Source organism: Ilyonectria robusta (assembly GCF_021365365.1).
Source record: "Ilyonectria robusta strain PMI_751 chromosome Unknown BGZ61scaffold_177, whole genome shotgun sequence".
NCBI lineage: Eukaryota > Fungi > Ascomycota > Sordariomycetes > Hypocreales > Nectriaceae > Ilyonectria > Ilyonectria robusta.
Window position 1 is genome coordinate 1 of NW_025764611.1, and position 12,574 is coordinate 12,574.

Genomic DNA, 12,574 nt, shown 5'->3' on the forward strand with positions numbered 1-12,574 from the left:
AGGCTAAACTGAATGTCATTCTAAAGGCGGAAATAATATGGATCGATAGCAAGCCCTATAGCCCGCTATTAATAGCAGCGGAGACTAGTTACGACCTCTATTGTAAGTATAATATCTATATAGCTATCAGTAACTACCAGTATATTACAAGATACTTCGGCCTTATCTACAATAATAATAGCAATGCTATTACGCTAAAGCTTGAATGTATGCCTAAGGGTAATTTACAGTATTTTATTAAAGATACTATAGAGATTCCTTTAGTATACCGATACTTAAAGATAGTAGCTACCCTTACTAAATATATTATATACCTCTATTTTTGTGGTATTATCTGGGGAGACCTCTTTACTTAGAATATTCTTATCTTTAATAACAATAGCCTTAAGATTTATAACTTTACTAATTTTACTCTAAAGAATATATATCCCCAATTTAGAACTTATATATATAAGCTGGGTTATTATCCTACCTTACTAGAGGATAAAGTATACATATTATCTATAATATAATAGGAGTTATATACTCTTAAATCAGCTATCTATAAAATCACTATATAGAAATTCCTATATGTAGATATTAATAGTAATATTTAGGATATTATTAAGAGCAGTATAATACCTATTATAGCAAATAATAATATTACTTGTAATATTATTATATAATACTGGAACTTTAAATATAACTCGGTAGGAGCTGTAGTAGATAACTTAGCTGCTATCTTTAGGAGGCTAAGGAATAAATAAGTTAGGTTATATAGATATAGCTATGCTATAAAGTAATATACTTCTCTTCTAATAGATTTATCTAGGGTGTAACGGTTGTGTCTTCTAGTCTGCTGTAGATGTGGTCTAGGGTAGGTAGAAGGTAGGTTGCTAGCAGATAAACTGTAGGTTTATATTAGCAGAGCAGTTAGGGCATTACTTATAGAATAAATATTACATCTAGTAATAGTTAAATACAGTAATGCATAGCAAGTCAAGGTAATTAAGGTAATCAAGTTGTATTAATAGCTAAGTAGCTATATATAGTAAATGTGCACTACTCAGTTGACTATATAGTTACAGTGGAATGTTAGATTATAAGGATTATTTAGTAATCCTAATGATTCTTATACCTCTAGATCAATATGATTATCTAATAATCAAGGTAATCTGCATATAATAGAGTGGGATAAGTGGGTATGTTATTAGTATACATAATAAGGTCGGAGCCTAGTCTGATATAGGTCGTAACACAATATCTCCCCTCTATTAGTTCTTGTCCTCAAGACTAGTTATTACGCGCTGCATGCCTAACCGTCCTGCCTGGTGAGTTCTTTTCCCTTCCTCATCATTCTATCCATGATGTCTGACCGTATTGTTAAGAAATGCAAACCCCGCGCCCCAATAACTAAGCATCGTAATATCCTTCTCGAGGTTATTTTATCTCATTAGATCAGCATGAAAACTTCCTATTCCTTCTATGAACAATCCGGTGCGGACTGTACGATGTCTTCTAGCGACTCTTCTCGGTGTTCTAAGTGTGTCCGTCTTAACTTATTGCATTATAATGCTTGTGGTCTTTCTCCTTAGTAGTTATATAAGGTTGCTACTTACCATGCTTATTTTAAATCTAAGCTAGAGAAGGCTAAAAATGCCCGTTGCTAAATAGATACTAAAATTAAGTATCTTTAAAAATAAAAGAAATTATAGTTTAAAAAAATAATATGCACTATATTGTGCAGTATCGACAATATAGAGGAGCTTGAATAGGTAGAAAAAGAGGAGGCCGAGCGGGAGGCGCAGCATTAGGCTACTTCTTTAGTTATCTTTAAGGGTTATTCTTCTATAGATAGTATATTAGCAGAGGATTTCGAGATAACCTGGGATGCTATTTATCTAGAGGTATCTTTAAATCCTTCTTTATTAGCTACTTTTAGTTTTATTACTTCTACTAGAGGGAATTCTCCTACTTCTTCTAGTAGTGGCTAAGGTTTTAGAATCTATTCTAATATATATTCCCTGGGGTACTTCTTTATTTAAGGAAGTCTTTTAATTTAGCTTAATAATATAAGGTATTTATAGAGTTTTATATATCTTTTAAAGAATTATAGTTCTTCTATCTTATAAGGTATTTTATTTTATTATTTTCTCTTTTTATATTAAGGATTATATTAACTATAAACTCTTAATTATTCTTAATTTCTATTTCTAGTTGTTATTCTATATCTTAATATAAATAATATTTACTGCTAATTTAAGTAATAAGATATAAAAGATTAGATAGAGCTTAACCTTTAGTAGTAAGTTAATTTGTAGTTATTTTCTAAGATTTTTTCCAAAATTTTATAAATCTAATAAATTTAAATTCCAATTTATTATTTAGTCTTTTTATTATAATATTTTTTATTATAAGGTAAATTATATTTCTTTTTAGAAATTAGTTTCTTTAATTTTTTCTAGTTATAATATTTTTTTATTTATTTTCTAATAAATTCCAGTTTTATCTTTATTTCTTTATATAGCTATTATAGCTAGTTAATATTAAGAATTGCCTTAATATTTAAGAATCCTTTTTATAATAATCTATAAATATTAGGGATAAATTTAAAATTAGTATAAGCTAATATAAGCTTTATTATTCCTAAGGTAGATATATTATAGCTAGTTATACTATAAGTAGCTTCTAAATCTAGTTATTTTACTTATAATTAATATAATATTATAGATATTATTTAATTATTTAATTAAGTCTTTCTATTTATCTATTTACTTAGAGCCTCCAAGTTATTATAAGCTTATAATTTAATCCTATTTAAGCTATTAGTCCTTACCAGAATTTGAATATAAAGATTATTCCTCTATTAGATATAATCTCTCTTAGCAATTTATAAATACTAATAATATTTCTTAAGAATATATAGGAAAGTTATTCTATATTAGTAGACTCTTAATAGGGTAGAAAGTATATAAACTTTATAAGCCTATCTACAATAATAAATATGCTATTATAAGTACTTTAGTTATCGGGTCTTAAATAGCAGCAGTTTAGTAATATAGTCTATTGTAATAGATTTCCAAGGTCATTATGCTACTAGTAGTAGTTATAAGTATCTATAAGACTTATACTGTAGTAATTTTAACTTTTTATATAGATTATAGCCTTTAGTAATATCTAAGATAACTTTCTTCATTTAGGGGAATAAGTATATTATCCTCAATCTACTAAGGGTTCTATTAATACCCTAATATCTATATAGGGGATGTTTGTGTATTTCCCATACTAGCCGTCTTGCAGTTTGTCAGGGACCTGCAATTAGTCTATTTATTCTTCCTCAGGCAGTATATCGTTAAACTCCTGGATTTCTTTTAGCAGTAAGTTTTCTTATTCCACTATGTATATTACAGCGAGGGTCCTATTGGGTCCATAAAGCTCTTATTTTTCTTTTTCGTCAACAAATTGTACTTTCTTCATCGGGTTGTTATCTTATATTCGATTTATCTTGTTATACTCCATAATACTGTCTGTAGGTAGTTATTATTCTTAGATATTATATAGTTATAATAGAATCTTTTATAAGCTTAGCTTCTTATAAGCCTCTTGGTTTAGTAGCTTTTTATTCTTTCCTTCAGGAAGCTAGATACTAATTCCCAAGGTATAAATACCTACCTATAGTATATTAGTATCCATAGTAATAATTGAATTTATTGGGAATACTTTATTATTGTCATCGTAAAATAAGTATTTTTAGCGAATCTTCTTCTACTATTTCTTACTAGGCATCTCATACATATCGTGCTATTTCTCTGGATATTTCTAAAGGCATATAATATATCTCTACTTAAGATATCCTTCCGAAGTTAGCTTAAGAAGTTGCTTATTTTCCTTAATAATACCAGTATCGAAGTTAGGTCGTCGGCTAATAGCATTAGCTCTGCTATTCTCCAATTCCTTTTTATAGATAATAATATAATCAAATTCCAATAAGTATTCCACATAGCAAAGTTGCTTACTACTAAGCTCTTAAATAATAGCAAAGTATAAGATATTCTTATAGTTAGTATAGACCTTAATCTTATACTTACTTCCTAAGAGATAATATTAAAATTCTTTAAATAAGTTAATTATAGTAAGAAATTCTTTATTGTAGATGGGGTAATTAAGCTCTACTCTATATAGTTTGTATAAGTAAAAGGCAATTAGATGCAATTTTCTATTAATATCTCTTTATTTAATTTGAAATTCTAAATTAAAATTAAAGGAATCTATCTTAAATTCTATTTCTTTATTGGGGTTAAATATAACTAAGACTAGTTTGCTAAGAATTACATTCTTAATATTATTAAAAGCTTTTTATATTTTAATATTCTATTTAAAATCTACTTTTTTCTTTATAAATTCTATAAGAGTATATCTAATACTTTTAAAATTACAAATAAACTTTTAGTAGTAATTAGTAAATTCTAAGAAGCTCTATACTTCTTTAATTATAGTAGGTTTTAATTAATCTTTAATAGCTTTAATTTTCTTACAATCTATATAAATCTTATTTAGATAAATAATATATCTAAGAAAGTTTACTTTATTTATATAGAACTTGCTTTTTTCTAGTTTAATAAGGAGGTTTGCATCCTATAGTTTCTTAAGTACTATATAAATATATTTTATATATTCTTCTTTATATTAAAGAAAATAAAAATATTATTAAGATAACATATAATAAAAACATCAAGATATTCCCATAATATATTAGTAATTATCTATTAAAAAGTTGCTAGTATATTAGTAAGTTTAAAGAGTATAACTAGGTATTTAAAAAGTCCATACTTTATATAGAAAGCAGTTTTCTATTTATCTTCTAGCTTAATATAAATAAGATTATAAGCTCCTTTAAGGTTAAGAGCTATAAACTATCTTTTGCCATATAATCTATCTTTCAATTTATTAATAAGTAGTAATAATATTTAATTCTTAATAATAATATTATTAAGCTATTTATAATCTACAATTAGTTATAGTTTTTTATTCTTCTTGGAGATGAATATAACTAGGTATCCTACAGAGGACTTTAATATCCTAATAAATCCCTTTTTCAATATATCTTTAAGGTATTCTTTTAACATGTAGAGTTAAACTTTATTGAGGTTGTAAATCTTATAGAACTTAGCTATAATTCTATTTTTTAGCACTATCTTATAGTCCTATTAACCGTACTATAGTAGACCTATTTCCATTTCTTCGGCAAATAGTTTCTTATAGATATAGTAAGCAGGGGGCACGTTCTTAAGCCTGTTGTCTGCTTCCTTGTATTTCTTTATTTCTTGTAATTCTTCGTCGAGCTTTGTGAATTGTACTTATATACATGCAATGGTGCAGCATATCTTATTATTTTAAGCATTACAGTATTTATATCTAGTGCCTCGGGGTAGCGAAGTATCTATTGTATTATCGCGCATTACTTCGCTGGTGCTGTTATTAGTTGAAGTTTGAGATCTTGTATCGTCTGAATCCTATTTGTAGGAGGAATGATCATCAATATCGTCAAAGGTTATTTAGCCAGTCCTCTAATTGATTAGTGGGTTTACTTATTGCAGCTATAAGTAGCCTAGAACCAAATTGTATTATGCCGAGGGGATGATATTAAAAGAGATACCTTTATTACATTTATTTACAAAAACCTTAAGGTAATTAACTTCCCTGGTAATATATCTATTATCATAACTAAAACTTATTTCTTTGAGATTCTACACTTAGTATAAATTCAATTTATCCTTCTATAGTAGCTCCAACTCATTTACTACCCTTAGATAAAGATAGTTAAGTTCTACGCTACTATCTATTAGTGCGGCGTACTAGCATCTCTTGATTCATACCTGGATTTCCAAGCAATCCGTTCTTATGCTTCCTATAGCATATAGAGCTCTTTCTGGGAGTTCTACTTCTCCTAGCTCTTAGCCTATCTATTACTCCATTATAGAGGGCGAGGATGGTTTTTTATCTACATTCAAACCACCTTATATCATTCTCAGTCTTCAGCTTGTCTGCTAATTTATTATTAAAAATTAAATCTATTGTTATGCATTTTCTAAAAGCAATTATAGATGGTTTTCTTTTTTTAGTTATGTATTATATATCCTCTAATATTGCAATCTATTACAAATACTTCTTTATATATCTTATTAAGCATAGAGATAGGTATATGCTTCTTCTTCATTTTCTAAGAGTAAAGAGAGTCTTTTCTTATTTTATAGCAGTCTCTTTTGCTATATCCCTTCTTATATTTACACTTCTTACTTGATATTGTATTAGTTTTTTTTAGTTTAATTATTATCTTTTCTTATCTTATTATTCCAAGCTAGCTTTTAATTTCTTTTTGTTATATATTGTTATTAGATAATTTATTATATATAGCTTATCCTACTAAGAAGTATCTTTACTCTTCTTATACCTAGTGCCAAAAATATACCTTAGTCTTTATATAGATTCGGCATTTCTAGTATTAGTAATTCTAAGATCCTATAATTCTTATAAATACTACTATAGAAATCTATTCATCTTAGCTTTTAAGATAGTAATATAATACTTTAAGTAGCTATAGGTATTCTTATAGTATTCTATATTATTCTTTATATATAATTAGGTAATTAGGATTCCTAATAGCTTTAGGGGGTAATAATTATAAATCTATTTATCCTTTATATAGTAGTAGCATCATAGGTAGTAATATAAAATCTATAAGATCTAGTTATATCCTTTTATACTGGGGTAGAGAATAGAATTATCCCTAAACTCTCCTCTAGGTTCTACTATACAATCTTTAGCTTTATATCTTATTATTACATAAAGGTAGATGGGTTTATATTTTTTAGCATCTTGTCATTCCCATATAAGCTATTAGTATATAACTCCTTTAATTTCCTATTGTCATTTACCTTGCTTATTAAGCGTAACTTTATCCCACTATGGTTTTTCTGTGGCCATCTAACTTGTTTCTTCTGGGGTGCTGGGCATGTATTCCTCTGCATAGGGGTCTAGTCTTTCCTCGTTGCTAGAGTCAGGGTATTCATTCCTAATGTCGTAGTCTTCCAGCTGTCTGTCGGGGATGTCATTCTGGGTATCTGGTATTTCTAGTGTTCCTCTTCAGTAGGTTTCTGGCTCCTTTTCTCGTCGCACTATAGCTATGGTTCTTGTTATTTCTGCCGATAGTTGGACTATTATGGGTTCTAGCACCGGTGTCTATTCTCCCAAGTTCCTTTCCTTATTGGTTTTCAAGGTAGGTCCCTCTTGGTGAGATGCTTCTTCTTCTTCCTTGAACAAGTATCATTCTCGGCTGGGTAGGTACACAGGCCAGCTTGGACCGGAGCGTTCGTACGCGCCTCGGGTCATAGCGATCGTTCGCGTTCGTACCGCTGTTTCAGGTTCCTCCTGTCTCTGGATGGTGTTTAACGATCGTTGTCCAGTGGGCACAGGTTGGAATTGTCGTTCTTTCTTGGGCTTGCGGCATTCTCGTGCAAAATGTCCTTTCTTGTCGCAGTTGTAGCATATGACATCCTTCTTGTCTCGAGGCTGCTTCTGCACAGCTCCGAGTTCTATGGGTCCAGCATGCGTTCCCCAAGAGGTATTCCCGCGAGAGTTGCCCTGGTGGCCACCTCTCTGTCCTCTACCAGATCCTCGTTGATTGGGATAGTAAGGATTGTACGGGGTATCCCGACCTCTTTAGCGTATTACAGCCTTCTCCCTGCATCTTTCGTACTGTCGTTCGTTGATTTTAACGGCCATGGTGATATATTCTATAAGGGTGTCGGGTTGATTAGCTTTGTAGAGCTCGTCCTTAACCTCGTCTTTTAGCCCTTAGTAAAATATTTCCATGAGTACCTCATCCTCCCAGTCCAACTTAGAGGCAACTTGTTGGAGTGTGATGGCGTAGGCGGCAGTAGAGCGGATTTGTTTGAGTGTGTGAATCTTTGTAGCTGCCTATCTTTCTTCATTAACTATTCTAAATATATCTTTAAGGGCTATTTTAAAGTTTTCTCAATCTATAAATAGATTAATTGTATCTTAATCCTAATTAATTTTGTTATTATTAAGAAAGTTTTTAAGAATAAATTTAAACTAATTTTTAGTATTACTAGCTATTAAATTGCTTATAAATAATAATTATAATTTTATAGATACTAACTATTATAAATACTACTAGAAGTATCTTTTTATCTTAATAATAAAGAGTATAATATTACTAGGCATTTTATTAAACTTTTTAGATAGTAGTAATTTTATTATTTCTTTTAAGTTATATTTAATATTCATAGTAACTACTATTAATATATTTTATACTTATTGCTATAAAGTATAGACTAGGTTGCTTAGGTATTCTACTTTAGCAGCTATATTAATGTTATTTACTAGTATATTATAAGCTAGTAGCGTAGGTATATTACTTAGGGTAGTAGGAATTTAGTTAGTTCTAGATATTTTAATAATATAAGATATTACTTAATAGTTAATACAAGTAACTATTCTAAATAAGAGCTATTAATATATAATAGTTATATCTTCTAATCTGCTGTAAATGTAGTCTAGAGTAGGTAGAAGGTAGGTTACTAGTAGATAAACTATAGGTTTATATTAATAGAGCAATTAAAGCGTTACTTATAGAATAAATATTATATCTAGTAATAGTTAAATATAATAATATATAGTAAGTTAAGGTAATTGAGGTAATTAAGTTATATTAATAGCTAAGTAGCTATATATAGTAAATATATACTACTTAGTTAACTATATAATTACAGTAGAATATTAAATTATAAGAATTATCTAGTAATTCTAATAATTCTTATACCTTTAGATTAATATAATTATTTAATAATTAAGGTAATCTATATATAATAAGGTAGAATAAGTGGGTATATTATTAGTGTATATAATAAGATTGGAGTCTAGTTTAATATAGGTTGTAATATAGGGTCTGGCTTTAGAGTAATTATAAAAGGAAATTTATTAGATAGGTATATTATAGCTTAAATTAAGGCTTATTAGATTATAGAAGTCTCTTTAGTAATATTTCTAGTTATCTAACTAGAGATATAATATATTTCTAACTAGAATATTAATATCTATCTATAAAATTATAAACTTATTAAATTAAAATGCAATTTTACTAGACTATTAACTTGCCTATTATTTATTAAGTATAAAGTAATATCTAGACTGGTATAAAGAAGAGTAAATTTCTCTATAAATTTTATATCTTTAAAGTAAATAAATAAATAGAATATAAGTAACTAACTTAAGTAAATTTAATAATCTAAATAGAAGGCCCTAATAGCTTATTCTAAGAATACTTCTAGATATTAAATAAATAAATAAAAAGATAACTTAATTCTGCTATATATAAATAGTCTACTTTAGTTTCTCTATTCTCTATTTCTATCTTGCTATATATTAGCTAATTGCAAATACTATATAAAACCCTAATAGGCTAGTAATATATACAATATTAAGACGAGATTGTATATTAAATAGCAGCCTAGATTTATTAGAAAAATCAGCAATTAAGCTAATAACTTACTAATAAAAGCCAGTAAGTAATTATCTTATCTTAAAGCAGCAAAACCTAGTATAAATTTAGTATTAGGGGCAAGAACTACTAGATTTATAAGAACCTATAATAATCTTACTTAGTATAAAATTGGAACAGCTTGCTATTTTAGAATTTGTATAGATATATTACTTCTTAATAAAATATTCCATTTTAGTAACTATATACTTATACTTTAAGTACTTAATAGTAACAGTATTGAGTCGGGGCTTTCCAGTCTTTAGGGATAAAGGTCATCTAATTAGATACTTGCAGCTACTAGGGCTAGGATTAGTAGGTTCCTTCAACAGGAAATGCTACATCGAGTAGCACCAGTAGCCAGACCTACTGGCCATAAATTGAAAGGTCTCGACAGACCTTCTACAAAAGCAAGCACATCCTCCTAGATCTCATCTTTTTTAATTAATAGTCTTTTAACCTATTCTTTAGGGACCTATTGAAGGTCCATTTAATTAAATAGTATCAGCTGAAAAAGCTATCTACTTTGCCCAGCTATCAATTTATTCAACCCCAAACCTAACTCTTTCCGACCCTTCTAATAAATACTATCGCATTATTACAGCTCTATTTCTAGGCAGGTTATATATTCTTAGTATCCTCTACTTACTCCCTTATTTAATTTTTAGAGGTTACAGTAGGGCATAAGAAACTAGTAGAAGAAGCCAGTCTTCAACTAGAAATAAGAAGCATCTTAACTAAAAGAAGAATAGATGAACTAATCTCTAGAAGTAGCAGTATTTTTCAGCTGCTTTAAGAACTCTTTAATTTATAGTATTAACTACTAGCTATAGAGGTAATAGAAGATATAAGAATTATAAGGAAAGTTTTAACTTCTAATGTTAGGTATCGTAGAACTCTAATACTAACTATATATATATAATAGTTAACTGCTAAGTTTATATTAATAAACTGTTTAATTAGATAATAGAGAATAACCTAATATTAATAAAAACTAAATTAATAAGGTCTTTTTTATATAGAGAAGATAGAATTTTAAATAATAAAATATTATAGTAGTAAAGCTAATACTTCTTTTAGTATTTAAGTATAGATATATTCTAGTAAAGTATTATAAGAAAAAAAAAGTTAATTTTAAATAATATCTTAAATTAAAATTAAATAATTAAGAAGTTAATTAATAAGCTAAGTAGCTTCTAGCTTAATATTAGCTATTAAGATTCTTAATAGTAATTTAACTAGTAGGGGAGATAATTAACTAGATATAAAAGGATATTACTATAAGTAAGTTATAATTTTTCTTATAATTAGGCTTTAGTTTATTATAAAAAATTAAGTAATTATAATTATAGTAGTTAGATTATACTATTAGTAGGAATATAAAGAGTACTAAATATAGCTTTTTATTTTAAAAATAATATATATAATAATAAGACTTTTTTAATAATAATAACTACTTATTATCTTCTTTTTCTATACCCTCTTTTATAAATCTTTAAGACTTTTTAATAATTTTTCTATAAATTTAATATTATTATCTTAAAAGGCTACTATAAAACCTACCTACCTACTAGAGATCTTATAATAATTATAGATTTTTAGTAGTAAAAGAGTTAAGTATAAGCCTATTTAATATTACTTATAATAATAATAACCTTATCAGTTAAATTAGAAAACTCTAAGAATATTCTATTTAATCTATTTTTATCTTCTTAAATTATACTAAAGATATTACTATACTTAGTAACTCTACTAGATTATTTAATTAGATAGATATAAATAATATAGCCCTCAGCTAGGCAGCTAAAACTTTAGCTAGATTAAATTAGTATAAGAAAAATATAAAGAAGATCTTAATATAATTTTAATTCTAGCTACTAAGTATATTAAAACTTAGCTTTATAGGTTCTTTTAATAATAAATTTAATAGCTATAATATTATAAGATTTCTATAGTATTATAACTATTATATAGATAGTTAATATATAAAAAGATAACTAAAATAACTATATTAACTTCTATATAATAGGGACTATTATTTATAAGTTAGAAGGTATATAAAGTTACTACCTTAAAAGTAAGCTTAAGTAAACCTTTTAAATAAGTTTAAATACTAAAATAAGAATAAAAGTAGTTATTTAATAACTAGCTCTTTATAAAAAATATAGAATAGTTAGTAAAGATTATACTATTATTATAGACTAGCTTAATAATTATATATTTCTTTATAAAAAGATTAACCAAATTATTAGAAATAGTTAGTTACTAATTAAAGTAATTTTTAATATTATACCTATTAGTATTTAATAAAGCCTCTATAAGAGCCTAGATAAGTTACTAAAGCTATTAATTTATAAAATACCTCTTTCTATATAAGAAAATTAAGTCTTTTATTAATAAATATATTAATATTTAAGCTAGAAGTATTTTATATTAACTTCTTCTTTTAAAGCCTAAACTTATAGAAACTAGAGGAATACTTAAATAAACTAAGCTCTCTAATAATACCCCCTTCTATAATTCTTAAAAAAGGTAAGATAAGACTGCTAGGATTAATTAGATAACCCAGCTTATTTAAGGATTAAATAGCTAAAGATTAATATATCCCAGGTAATAAGTAAGCAATTTAAATATAGAAGAAATTAACTACTATCTAATAAGAAATAAAATACCTTAATAAGATAAGGGTTAAATATATATTAATATTATTTAATTACTTAGTAAATAATAAGAATATTTATATAAATATCTTTATAGGTAGCTGTAGCTATTTTTATTATAGTAAGATTAGGTATAATATAAAGTTATATTTTAATTTTAATTTAATTAGAAGAATAGCTATACTAACTATAATATCTATAGTAGTTATACTAAATTAAAAGGACTAAGAATTAACTGATTCTACTTATTCTAGTAGTCTAATTCCGCTGAGAATTATATATTTAAAGACTTATTATCTTCTAGATTAAGAGATTCCAAGCTTAATAAAGTTTCTTTATATAAAAAAGATAAAGAAATATTAAACTCCTAAGA

The 12,574-nt window shown here is 26.8% G+C and overlaps 1 protein-coding gene across 1 annotated transcript; it reads right to left on the reverse strand.

Annotated features, from left to right (window-relative positions):
* Nucleotides 1-6,963: 6,963 nt before the first annotated feature.
* Nucleotides 6,964-7,761, reverse strand: BGZ61DRAFT_488294 (uncharacterized protein; the record flags this gene model as incomplete). Its single annotated transcript, XM_046250092.1, has 3 exons — nucleotides 6,964-7,092; nucleotides 7,390-7,696; nucleotides 7,736-7,761. 3 exons carry the CDS (start codon nucleotides 7,759-7,761, stop codon nucleotides 6,964-6,966), a joined length of 462 nt encoding a protein of 153 aa, XP_046092849.1.
* Between the last annotated feature and the right edge of the window lie 4,813 nt (nucleotides 7,762-12,574).